The sequence below is a fragment of the Mixophyes fleayi genome, chromosome 12, assembly GCF_038048845.1.
Source record: "Mixophyes fleayi isolate aMixFle1 chromosome 12, aMixFle1.hap1, whole genome shotgun sequence".
Classification (NCBI taxonomy): Eukaryota; Metazoa; Chordata; class Amphibia; order Anura; family Limnodynastidae; genus Mixophyes; species Mixophyes fleayi.
The window spans coordinates 472,676-486,791 of NC_134413.1; the positions used below are offsets into that span (position 1 = coordinate 472,676).

Genomic DNA, 14,116 nt, shown 5'->3' on the forward strand with positions numbered 1-14,116 from the left:
TCTCCACCCTCTCTCCTAACTCCATCTCTCCACCCTCTCTCTAACCCCATCTCTCCACCTCCTCTATGCCCTATACGTACACCTCCTCTCCTAACCCCATCTCTCCATCTCCTTTATCTTCCATTGCTCCACCCTCCACCCTCTCTCCTAACTCCACCTCCTCTATGCCCTATCTGTACACCTCCTCTCCTAACTCCATCTCCTCTATTTTTCATCCCTCCACCTTCTCTCCTATCTCCATCTCTCCACCCTCTCTCTAACCTCATCTCTCCACCTTCTCTATCTTCCATCTCTCCACCCTCTTTCCTAACTCCATCTCTCCATCCTCTCTCCTAACTCCATCTCTCCACCTCCTCTATGCCCCATCTGCCCACTTTCTCACATAACTCCATCTCTCCACCTTTTCTATTCATCCACACCCTTCCCTGTCATTTCTCTCTTTATTATTCTCTCTTTATTACATCTATACACCATCTCTTTCTTGCTACTGCCTCTACAACATATATACATGAGGTACAGAAGCCCTGTACCCCTCTCTCTTCTATATGTATGTGTATTGTGGGGTAGAGATACCCAGCCCCCCCTCCTCTACATATATGTGTATTGTGGGGTAGAGATACCCAGCCCCCCCTCCTCTACATATATGTGTATTGTGGGGTAGAGATACCCAGCCCCCCCTCCTCTACATATATGTGTATTGTGGGGTAGAGATACCCAGCCCCCCCTCCTCTACATATGTGTATTGTGGGGTAGAGATACCCAGCCCCCCCTCCTCTACATATATGTGTATTGTGGGGTAGAGATACCCAGCCCCCCCTCCTCTACATATATGTGTATTGTGGGGTAGAGATACCCAGCCCCCCCTCCTCTACATATATGTGTATTGTGGGGTACAGATACCCAGCCCCCCCTCCTCTACATATATGTGTATTGTGGGGTACAGATACCCAGCCCCCCCTCCTCTACATATATGTGTATTGTGGGGTAGAGATACCCAGCCCCCCCCCTCTACATATATGTGTATTGTGGGGTAGAGATACCCAGCCCCCCCTCTACATATATGTGTATTGTGGGGTACAGATACCCAGCCCCCCCTCTACATATATGTGTATTGTGGGGTAGAGATACCCAGCCCCCCCTCCTCTACATATATGTGTATTGTGGGGTAGAGATACCCAGCCCCCCCTCCTCTACATATATGTGTATTGTGGGGTAGAGATACCCAGCCCCCCCTCTACATATATGTGTATTGTGGGGTACAGGTGCCCGGTGGTTTCTCTGTGCTGTTGAGGATCTGTCTGTACTCAGTGTCCGGCTGTTTTGGCTCATTACACGGTCTTCCTGCAGTCAGCCAACACGTTCCAGTTGGTTCAGTATTATATATACAAACATTACACGACTTGTATCAGGGAAAGGTGAAGATTCCAGCTCAGGTTTAGGTGTCGCAAGTAACCGAGGTCTGAACAGGATCCTTGTTGTGATTGTAGCCTGGGATGGGAAGCAGATGTTTTGGAGCAATATAAACAAGTTTTTTTGTAAATTCGTAATTTGTACAGCTTGATGGCACCTTCATAATTATGCTGCTTTTTTTGTGTATTCAGTTATAAGGCTCTGGAAAATGTACGACGGTCCTTTACGCTGCACACCCAGACCCACCCAAATAAAATGCTGCTGTTTGTAGTAGTCATGCTTCACTTATTTTTAGAATTATTTTGGATTCATCGTTATTGTGTATCTTTGTCAGCTGGACTCCAGCAAATCTCACTGCATGGGGACCTCTGCTGGTCAGACTCTGGTACTGCATGTGTCCCCTTCCAGCTGTCAAGGACACAGACGGTTTGTGCGATATCTGGGCTGGTAGACTTGACAATGCTGGAAAAGCACAGGGGCCTTTTCTCCCAGATGTAGGAATAGATCAGATCTGATCCCCTTAGTGAGGTAAGCTCTTCTTAAATTCACAGACAATAAATTATTTTTTCATTGTTTGGGGAAGTCAGTTTGTTCCACTGTGTACATTTCTGTAAAGCCTTGCAGTAATGGCGAGGTCACCTGACTAATGTAGTATCAGCAGGAAGGAGATGCAGATGGGGAAACCTCCTACCTTCTGTCTAACCCTTGACATAGCTTCAGCATGCAGGGTTTGTGAGGAAGGGGGATTTCACCAGCCCCCAAGACTGTGTCTTCCTTGTACCCTGAGAGTGTAGAGACAAGTGAGATCTCACCAGACCCCCTTACGCTGGTCTCCTTGTACCCCGAGAGTGTAGAGACAAGTGAGATCTCACCAGACCCCCTTACGCTGGTCTCCTTGTACCCCGAGAGTGTAGAGACAAGTGAGATCTCACCAGACCCCCTTACGCTGGTCTCCTTGTACCCCGAGAGTGTAGAGACAAGTGAGATCTCACCAGACCCCCTTACGCTGGTCTCCTTGTACCCCGAGAGTGTAGAGGCAAGTGAGAACTCACCAGACCACCTTACGCTGGTCTCCTTGTACCCCAAGTGTCTATAAGGGTGAGGTCTCACCAGACCACCTTATGCTGGTCTCCTTGTACCCCGAGAGTGTAGAGACAAGTGAGATCTCACCAGATCACCTTACGCTGGTCTCCTTGTATCTCGAGAGTGTAGAGACGGGTGAGATCTCACCAGACCCCCTGACGCTGGTCTCCTTGTACCCCGACAGTGTAGAGACGGGTGAGATCTCACCAGACCACCTTACGCTGGTCTCCTTGTACCCCAAGTGTCTATAAGGGTGAGATCTCACCAGACCACCTTACGCTGGTCTCCTTGTACCCCGAGAGTGTCGAGACAGGTGAGATCTCACCAGACCACCTTACGCTGGTCTCCTTGTACCCCAAGTGTGTAGACGGGTGAGATCTCACCAGACCCCCTTACGCTGGTCTCCTTGTACCCCGAGAGTGTAGAGACAGGTGAGATCTCACCAGACCCCCTAACACTGGTCTCCTTGTACCCCGAGAGTGTAGAGACAGGTGAGATCTCACCAGATCCCCTTACGCTGGTCTCCTTGTACCCCGAGAGTGTAGAGACTGGTGAGATCTCACCAAAACCCCCTAACACTGGTCTCCTTGTACCCCGAGAGTGTAGAGACAGGTGAGATCTCAACAGATCCCCTTACGCTGGTCTCCTTGTACCCCGAGAGTGTAGAGACCGGTGAGATCTCACCAGACCCCCTTACGCTGGTCTCCTTGTACCCCGAGAGTGTAGAGGCAAGTGAGAACTCACCAGACCACCTTACGCTGGTCTCCTTGTACCCCGACAGTGTAGAGACAGGTGAGATCTCACCAGACCACCTTACGCTGGTCTCCTTGTACCCCAAGTGTCTATAAGGGTGAGATCTCACCAGACCACCTTACGCTGGTCTCCTTGTACCCCGAGAGTGTCGAGACAGGTGAGATCTCACAAGACCACCTTACGCTGGTCTCCTTGTACCCCAAGTGTGTAGACGGGTGAGATCTCACCAGACCCCCTTACGCTGGTCTCCTTGTACCCCGAGAGTGTAGAGACAGGTGAGATCTCACCAGACCACCTTACGCTGGTCTCCTTGTACCCCGAGAGTGTAGAGACAAGTGAGATCTCACCAGACCCCCTGACGCTGGTCTCCTTGTACCCCCAGAGTGTAGAGACTGGTAAATTCTCACCAGACCCCCTGACGCTGGTCTCCTTGTACCCAGAGAGTGTAGAGACTGGTGAGATCTCACCAGACCCCCTGACGCTGGTCTCCTTGTACCCCGAGAGTGTAGAGACAAGTGAGATCTCACCAGACCCCCTGACGCTGGTCTCCTTGTACCCCGAGAGTGTAGAGACAGGTGAGATCTCACCAGACCCCCTGACGCTGGTCTCCTTGTACCCCGAGAGTGTAGAGACAAGTGAGATCTCACCAGACCCCCTAACACTGGTCTTCTTGTACCCCGAGAGTGTAGAGACGGGTGAGATCTCACCAGACCCCCTAACACTGGTCTCCTTGTACCCCGAGAGTGTAGAGACGGGTGAGATCTCACCAGACCCCCTAACACTGGTCTCCTTGTACCCCGAGAGTGTAGAGACGGGTGAGATCTCACCAGACCCCCTGACGCTGGTCTCCTTGTACCCCCAGAGTGTAGAGACTGGTAAATTCTCACCAGACCCCCTGACGCTGGTCTCCTTGTACCCAGAGAGTGTAGAGACTGGTGAGATCTCACCAGACCCCCTGACGCTGGTCTCCTTGTACCCCCAGATTGTAGAGACAAGTGAGATCTCACCAGACCCCCTTACGCTGGTCTCCTTGTACCCCCAGAGTGTAGAGGCAAGTGAGAACTCACCAGACCCCCTGACGCTGGTCTCCTTGTACCCCCAGAGTGTAGAGACAGGTGAGATCTCACCAGACCACCTTACGCTGGTCTCCTTGTACCCCGAGAGTGTAGAGACAAGTGAGATCTCACCAGACCCCCTGACGCTGGTCTCCTTGTATCCCGAGAGTGTAGAGACTGGTGAGATCTCACCAGACCCCCTGACGCTGGTCTCCTTGTACCCCGAGAGTGTAGAGACAAGTGAGATCTCACCAGACCCCCTTACGCTGGTCTCCTTGTACCCCCAGAGTGTAGAGACAAGTGAGATCTCACCAGACCCCCTGACGCTGGTCTCCTTGTACCCAGAGAGTGTAGAGACTGGTGAGATCTCACCAGACCCCCTGACGCTGGTCTCCTTGTACCCCGAGAGTGTAGAGACAAGTGAGATCTCACCAGACCCCCTTACGCTGGTCTCCTTGTACCCCCAGAGTGTAGAGACAAGTGAGATCTCACCAGACCCCCTGACGCTGGTCTCCTTGTACCCAGAGAGTGTAGAGACTGGTGAGATCTCACCAGACCCCCTGACGCTGGTCTCCTTGTACCCCGAGAGTGTAGAGACAAGTGAGATCTCACCAGACCCCCTGACGCTGGTCTCCTTGTACCCCGAGAGTGTAGAGACAGGTGAGATCTCACCAGACCCCCTGACGCTGGTCTCCTTGTACCCCGAGAGTGTAGAGACAAGTGAGATCTCACCAGACCCCCTAACACTGGTCTTCTTGTACCCCGAGAGTGTAGAGACGGGTGAGATCTCACCAGACACCTAACACTGGTCTCCTTGTACCCCGAGAGTGTAGAGACGGGTGAGATCTCACCAGACCCCCTAACACTGGTCTCCTTGTACCCCGAGAGTGTAGAGACGGGTGAGATCTCACCAGACCCCCTGACGCTGGTCTCCTTGTACCCCCAGAGTGTAGAGACTGGTAAATTCTCACCAGACCCCCTGACGCTGGTCTCCTTGTACCCAGAGAGTGTAGAGACTGGTGAGATCTCACCAGACCCCCTGACGCTGGTCTCCTTGTACCCCCAGATTGTAGAGACAAGTGAGATCTCACCAGACCCCCTTACGCTGGTCTCCTTGTACCCCCAGAGTGTAGAGGCAAGTGAGAACTCACCAGACCCCCTGACGCTGGTCTCCTTGTACCCCCAGAGTGTAGAGACAGGTGAGATCTCACCAGACCACCTTACGCTGGTCTCCTTGTACCCCGAGAGTGTAGAGACAAGTGAGATCTCACCAGACCCCCTGACGCTGGTCTCCTTGTATCCCGAGAGTGTAGAGACTGGTGAGATCTCACCAGACCCCCTGACGCTGGTCTCCTTGTACCCCGAGAGTGTAGAGACAAGTGAGATCTCACCAGACCCCCTTACGCTGGTCTCCTTGTACCCCCAGAGTGTAGAGACAAGTGAGATCTCACCAGACCCCCTGACGCTGGTCTCCTTGTACCCAGAGAGTGTAGAGACTGGTGAGATCTCACCAGACCCCCTGACGCTGGTCTCCTTGTACCCCGAGAGTGTAGAGACTGGTGAGATCTCACCAGACCATGTGATATCAGCCTTCATGTACCCCAGTGTGGAAACGTCTCAGTCACTGGAAGAGAGGACGCCTGAGATGGAGAACAATGCATCTTTGAACATGAAGTTACCACATTTTAATGTCATTACTCCTATGTGACCTGTGTTTTACATGCTTCATTCTCAGCATCGACAACGGTCTATTTGTCTGTTTATTTGTTGCGAGTCACTTTGTATCTCTATCTCTCACCCCATCCTCTCCAGCCCCCCCTTCTTGTTTCTGTCCCTCGTCCTCCTTTTCTATTGAAATGTTTTCCTGCCCTCAATTCTCAAGTGCATTTGCCGCAGAGCTTAATGTAAGCACAGCCATGTTCGATTAGCCACATTTAACAGAGCAACAAGTCTTCATTGTGTAGTAAAGCGTCTTATAGATCCTCTTCTGCTTTCACAGCCGCTGAGTACGTGCCTGACCCCAGCCAGGATTGTTCTGTGGGGGCTCGATTGTCTCTCTGTCTCCATAAATACAAGTCAGCTAGTAACAGAAATCACAGCGTTTCTGATTTAATAGCACAAGCTAATGTCAGAAGTTTAATAAGGCAACAGCAAAACAATAACATGACACTAATATTACTGGTGAAAGTGACTCTGCCTGGGGATATGTGTGGTGAGTGTTCCAGGTATTGGGCCCCGGCCAGTATAACCTTTCACCACGGTTGTCGCCCTTTTCTGATTTGTGTCTGTTTTCTTGCTGTCTTTTTGGAGATCGGGTCCCCAGAAGAGTGCACAGTCAGCGGGGTGAGGGCTTACCAGGGACCTATCCTCCACTGGCGACCGTACTGTTTGTTACCTTCATCTCCTCCCATATGATGGGATTTTAAGGCCGTGTTAGCAAGCGATATCCATCCGGGGTCACCGCCGGCAATAAGTTTTGCCTTCGTGAATAAAGAATTTTTTCAGTGGTTAATAATTTTAACCTTTTATTTTTGTAGATATTTGTATCTATTTTTGGATTATTATTAATAATAATAATATTATTATTTTTAATAAGTGGAACTGAACACAGAAGTCATGAATCAGCTAATAGCCGGGTCACACACACCCATATCTCTGAGACTGCCCGGCGTAATGGTAAGTTAACCCTTAATTCTCCAGGTGCAGTGACGCCAGTGATACACTCCGAGATTTTAATGATAAATTACAGTTCATGTTCTATCACTGCGAAGAGCGATGAGAACAAATCAGCCTTACTTCCGTTCATCTGTTGTGGCCGATATTACATCACTGTTCATCCTGTATACTGCTTTCATATAACTAATGAACACATTAAAGAGAACAGGACTGAGCCCTGAGGTTCCGCTGGTCACCGGCTCGTCCTCTGAGCTTACACCTCTCACTACAACACTTTCTGGCTGATGCAGAGTTGGTTGCAAAATGGGAGTAAATTACTCTTAAAATAGAAAAATAGAGCACAGAAAAATGGTATTTCCACCCATCTGCAGAGCTGTCCAGATGTGTTCGTCTCCGCATCAGCAGCTTATGCGCCTGGTTTACAGTGAAGTCCTGCCCTCCTAACAGGCGTGTGCGCGTCTTTCTTCAGGACTGTATGAGCTGCATTTCCCAAACACGCCGTTTCTTTACTCACAGTTAAAATGTTTCTTCCCTCTTCCTTCTCGCGTCTTCCCTGCACAGGATCGCTGCATAGCCCATGTTCATGCGCACACTTTCTAGGCATGCGCAGAGCAATGTCATGCACACTGGTGGACGTCACATCAGCTCTTTAATCTCCTGTCCATGCGCCAGATCCAAGGATTTTCAGTTTCTGAATTCACTTATTGTGGAATATCACTAACATCTGAACGCACCATGTCCTCTGACCCACTTGATCCATCCCTTTATTTACAGAGTTTGACCTGATCTCTCGGCAATAAATTCAGACTGCCTGGGATCTGTCTCTAGGACACCCTTCAGCCAGGAAATGCCTCTAAATATGGATGCAAGTTGTGCAGCTTTAGGACAGCACCATTATGTGTGAGGCGGATCTGGGAGATGATATTTAGTCAATCAATCTTCAATCCTCTTTATATTATATGACTCGTTCTCCTACATCATCGTGGTTATACGACTCTACAATAAAGTCCTATGTTTTATATAGGTATATATATGTTTAATATCTGGCTCTCCCTGGCCTGGCTCTGTGGTAGGCGATACAGTCAGAGGCCTAGGGGGGTATAATTGTCGGAGCAGCAGGCCGATCATTGATCCATCACTACATTGTTTTTCTCATGTCTATATCCACATAAACATTGATTATTTTCTCATACTGATGAATATTTATATCTCATACACATGGGTTAGGGGGTATTTTGGTCGTGTATCTTGGGGTGCAAGATGCATACCTGCCTGCTCCCCTGCTTTTCCATGTTATTAACCACAGAATAGAGACATAATTCAGGAATCACTGGTAAGTAATGGTAAATGGCTGTTTCTCTACAAACCTTTCAGACAATGTTTATTCTGGGTGGTCTGAGAACCCCAAAATGATTCTGTCCGATGTGTGAAATGGAAACATGAAAAGGAAACCGTACGACCCGGAAAAGGGTGATAGAAACATTTTATTTGATGTTGCTGCTGTTTATCGGGGCCCTTCGCCGTTAAGTGGCCCCGTCATTGACGCTTTAGTCATTCCGGGTATTTACTTAGTAGCCTGCTAGTACTGTCTATTAGTGACCCGGCTGCTGCGAACATCTGTTATTTAGAGATCGTTAAGTTCATGACTCTCCCATGTCAATGTCACAGTTCCCCGGTGCGGCCAGAGACCACGGTCACCTCTGAGAAGTGTAATAATATGAGGGAAAATGAAGGTTTGTGTTTTCCCTTGTTTCTATTTCCTGGTGCCTGAGGGTCTTTCAGTGCGAGTGTGCCCCCCCCCTCGTCCTCTCCTGCCCCCCCTCGTCCTCTCCTGCCCCCCCCCCCATCCTCCCCTGCTCCCCCCAGGCCTTTGCTGAATGTTATACGCGTGGAGGCCAATAGTGTAAAGTGTTACATTTCCTGAGAGTGTTCCCGTGGGACCCTCTGTATAATCTCACACTCTAACAGGCGTAGACCGAGCCCGCGGCTCCTGGGATTGTGTCTACATGCAGGTTACATGAACGAGGGATGTCTGAGACCGGGAGGGATGAAAAACAGGGACTGCGTGTGCACCCCGCTTCCAGAAGGGAAATCACTAGACAACATAGTGCTATAAACCTCGGGATACGGATATGTGTAGTCGTTAGGGCAGCGATACGTACACAATATGCAACGACAGCACAGTAACACTTGCAAGGAAGCGCAGCTTGTCTGGGTGCAACTTTTTTTTCCTGTGTAACCTGCAAGATGCATTTCTGACTTTTTCTTTTATTTATTTAAAACCCAAAAAAAACCAAAACATTTTATTTTTATTATTTTTCCACAATGAGGTAGTGCTTGGTACAGAAATAGTAGAGAGTAGCGGTATACATATAAGGGAAGACTAGCAGAATTCTGTATATTTTTATGTTGTTTAAGATATAAATAACATTAGTTGACTTTTTTTTAAATTATATTTATTATAATTTCTAATTGCATATTGATTAGCAGCACACAAATGGTAAACATGAATTATTCTCTATATGTTATTTATTCCTCTGTCCACTTGTACGTCGCAGAAACGCCACTAGACTAAACTTCCATTGACGACTGGAAATCTCAAAGGTTTCCCCAGACACAATAATTCCTCTCACATCGAACGCCACAAAACTAAATCCGGGACATTTGCTTCCAGACGTCCAGCTTCAGATAAATGCCCTTTGTAGGAGAAGAACTGTTCAAGCAGAAGACAGTGGTAGTGGTGGGTGTGTAAAATACACAGATTACAGTATACATTGCTGTCAGAATCCTCTACCAGAAGTATGCAGCGTGTTAACCCTTTGTGTGTTGTCTATGGTATAAATCCTGTGTCTCCTGGGCACACAGGGTATTTCTGATTGGGAAGCAGTATAAGAAGAGTGCTCTGGTACTCGGAGGGTGGGGTGCTTCTGAGGAGCCCGTCTGTGCTCTTCCCTGCGGAACGTGTATCCGACCATGACTGTTTTGTGTCCTATTCTCTTCACTTGTACCTTATTTTAGGGTTTTTGTCGGCTGTACAAACCTCCAGACTCGTCCCGAAGAGTCTCACGTTTCTTGGGACACGCCTCTTGATTTCTTGAGGATGGACCCTGTAACAAATGTGTTTATATTAATTTAACGAGGGGGGTTGCTGGTTGTTTGCGGTGCTATACATGGGTGTGTTTTACACTGTACCATCTTGTGCGCTGCCGCACTGCCCGATACCAGAGGGTGACAGTGTTCCTGAGATGTCAGCCTCCCCCGGAGATCTAGATAATTACTGTCTTCTCCTCATCATTTCCACAGCGTCCTCCCGTGGTTTATAGAACATTACTGCAGTGATGTTGTGTGTTACTGTGTCATGATTCCCACTAAGAAGGGAAATGATAATTGTTCCGTTTCAAAGCATCTCTTCTTCTTACCCTGCAGCGAGAGAAGAGAACGTGGCCACTTTCCGTGGGTCTGAATATTTATGCTACGACTTGTCCCAGAATCCAATCCAGAGCAGCAGCGATGAAATCACCTTGTCCTTCAAAACTCGTCAAAGAAACGGGCTCATCCTCCACACCGGCAAGTCCGCGGACTACGTCAACCTGGCGCTGAAGGGCGGAGCCGTCTCGCTGGTCATCAATCTGGGTTCCGGCGCCTTTGAGGCCATCGTGGAGCCAGCCAACGACAAGTTCAATGATAACGAATGGCATGACGTGAAGGTGACCCGGAACCTGCGCCAGGTAAGGGCGTAGCGACATTGATGGCTCCTTTAGGTGGGTGGAACAATCCCAGTTAGGATGAGGAGGAGCCCTGTATAGCCAGAGATTCAAATTCATTTATGGATCGTGTATAAATAGGATTGTTCGTTATTGGTTTTAGCAGTTTGATAATCACAACACAAGGTGTAGTTTTCCCCGGTGAGATGAAAACAGATTCCAATAATATCTATATAGCGCAGCGGCCATGTTGTTATGTATAGTACTATTGAGTAAGACCTGTGTTGGTTGTGTAAGTATATCGTTAGCGTATTTAATGTTGTGTATTCTGTACACGGTTTATTCAGTACAGTAGACTGACATTGCTTCCTCTAGAGACTTGGCAGATAACACACATGTAAGACACACACAGGAATCTAGATAATCTGCATTGTGGAGAGCAGAGATTTCTACTGTTACAATCTGCTCCGGGAATAAATATGGAACAAGCTCCATCTGATTGTCCCATCGCCTGTATAAACCTGATAAGGGAATATCTGTCGTCAGCTACACCATCGGGCCGTTGCTGAATTTGTAGTCTCTGTGGCCATTGTCAGTCCATTATACAAGAAGCATCAAGTAAAACTAATGTCAAACTTTAGTCACTGGCTAAAATGATCTATTTGCAGGACAATGTCCTCGTAATAAAAGTAAAACAACCTTAATATTGTTTAAGTGGCAGTTTGTGATGCTGGATAAAGTAATTACGGTAGTTTCTGGGCATGTAAAATGGCCGCCATGCAGCTCTTCCTGTCAGGCCTGTATCTGAGGAAGGATGTACTGGGAATTGACGTCGTGTTGGTTTCTTGTTCTGTGTTAATGATGGAGAATCTCTGTGTTGCTGTGACTCATATTCACACAGGACGAGGGACGTAAGTATGACATGTGGGGAAGCCATGACTGTGAGCGGATGTGTCACGAGGAATGTCTCCAGTAATTGGACTCTGTGTCTGAGAGTGTGTGTAAGGGGGGTACGTGCGTTGTGTAGAACAAGGGGTGGGAGAATGGAGTTTACTTTTGTAAACTATAACCCCAAATCATTCATGTAATGTTTCATTGCTACTAACCGGCTCCTTTCCAGAGTGTACTAACACCCTCTAACTGATCATCTTTGTTTTATCTGTTCTCTTTTATTTTCAATTTATTTTACGTTTTGGATTTGACGACCCTTCTGTTCACAGTTATTCAATTTGCTTTTTTCCCCACTTTTCCGCAAAGCACTCAGGCATTGGACACGCTATGGTAAACAAACTACATTGTCTGGTAGATATCATTCTTATTTGTCTAATTAATTTTCTGGATTTGCGGTGTGGTTTTTCCTTTCTCTCTTTTTCTTGACATATTCAATGTTTCCTCTGATTTCACTACCCCGTCCGCCATGGAATAAATAAATATTCTGTCTGTGCTATACACCGGTATAGATACACGACTGATATATATTATATATACCCTCGCCCCTGGCATTTCATGTTCTGTCATACCAGCACAGCCACCTGTGCCCCCCAAACCCTCCCACCTCATGACATTTGTTTTTCTGGTCCCTATTTATTTGTGGCCATGTCTGGCGGTTCTACGGCCTATGATGGGTCTCTGTCTCCTGGAAAAGCGGTGGTGGTCTGGGGTGCAGACACCCCCAAGAGCTGCGTTTTCCACTCTGCATGCCGTTGTGTCTTCACGTCCTCTGGAAGGCTGGAGTGCTGGCACAGGCTGGGGGGATCTCATGGCTTTGGGATTGTTAAAGGGGTCACTTGTGTTTTGTTTTTTGCTTTGTGATCTTTTTGAATTGAGAAACAGACACACTGACAGGACAGACAGACAGAACTGTGAGACAGAGGACACATTGGCAGGAATGGGAGACAGACAGGACAGACAGACACACTGAGAGGACAGACAGATGCACTGACAGCACTCCCCCCTCTTTCCCTAGCTAATCAGGCAACTACAGTAGGGGCAAACTGAGAATTTCCAGAGGGAGAGGTACAATGTCTGATTTCAGAGAAAAAGCAAAAAACAAAACACTTGCTGCAATAATACAATTATAAAAGTACAGTGTATATAAACTTAATAACATATTTTAAATAGCAAATAGTGAGGCAAAAAGCAAGTTGCTCATTAAAAACCCCACATTAATATCAATCTCTTTTAAGTAAGTTATTCTTGACCATCTTGCTAAAGTAATATAATCTAATGTCGTGTAAAGTAATACTAAATGAATACTAATCTCTCACTCACATCCAATTAAATAATAAAATGCAATTAGTGTTACAGTTACTCAGCTAGTGCTTCACATCACATCTCGGCACCATGAAGCTGCAGCATATCACAAGAAACTTAGTTTTACTGCATTTTCCTTTTCCCTAAAGTCACAGAAACCCTGAAAGTGAGAACAATCACAGCGGCCCTTTAGTTGAGGCCAAAATCCATTAAAAGATAGGCAGATCCCCTCAAAAATGGGTCTTAGACTGCAGACTATTAAGGTTTTATTTTTTTTAATAGAGACAGGTAGAAAAGGTTCCTAGAAGACATTTCCTCCTTCTAAACCACAGAACTGTGATTACAGTGTAGGGGGATTTCTTGGCAACTGGAAACCCCCCTTAAGGACGCTCCTATAACAGAGTCCCCACCTCCTGAGGACATAAAGGAGACACTCAGCGCACGATTGGTCTGTTCTGCTGCAGCCTGAACCTCCTGCTCCTCTGCACACAGGTCAGTGAGAGAGGTTCTATGAAAGAGGAAGGGACACGGGGGGGTGGGTGGCAACAAGAAACTCCCCCTAAGGGATTTTCCTCTCGACAGAGGTTTGTGTCTGCCACCTCCTTTGCCTGTTCCCTGCCTTTATTGGACCTATGGCCCAGACCACACCCCTCTCACCCCGTGCCACTAGACTGCACCCTAAGGTGAGAAAGCAATCATGCATAAATACATATACAGGTCTCTGAGGGGAGATAAGGGTTATGAGACTGAGACAGAAGCAATGGCAGTCCACTGAATGGTGAGCTCTACAAGCAGCCTGTGTAACACTGTCAAAAATTCCTACAATAAACTTATTATACGGTCAGGGTTCCAACCCCTAAGTCTAAGTATAAGACATGGCTCAGTCACATGATACTGCTTGGTAGCAAATAGCATTTTATTAATGCATTGAATTAGTAAGTTGTCATAGTCTTACTGCTCGTCACTAAAGGTCCTAGTCCTGGTGGCTGAAACCAACAGACATTTGGAAGTGAACACAAAGACACAATTTTTCGCTGTCACCATTCTGTATTCCGCAGGTTTATCTCTGTTGTTAGAGTTTCACTCTTGAAAAAACACAAGACTCTGCTAATTGTACTTTTACATTAATAGGACGATCGAAGTCTAGAATTTAACACTTAAACCATTTCTACTCTGATGGTC

At 47.4% G+C, this 14,116-nt stretch overlaps 1 protein-coding gene across 9 annotated transcripts in view; it reads left to right on the forward strand.

Moving 5' to 3' along the window:
- The window catches only part of NRXN3 (neurexin 3), a 334,121-nt gene that overhangs the window by 81,905 nt on the left and 238,100 nt on the right, over positions 1 to 14,116 (forward strand). For 5 of the 9 annotated variants that reach the window (XM_075192094.1, XM_075192097.1, XM_075192090.1 and 2 more), the window contains exons 3-4: positions 10,404 to 10,705; positions 11,939 to 11,962. In XM_075192094.1, the coding sequence (XP_075048195.1) occupies positions 10,404 to 10,705; positions 11,939 to 11,962 (326 nt within the window). The remainder of the gene's footprint in view (positions 1 to 10,403; positions 10,706 to 11,938; positions 11,963 to 14,116) is intronic. The other 4 variants (XM_075192093.1, XM_075192095.1, XM_075192098.1 and 1 more) reach the window with 1 other exon arrangement.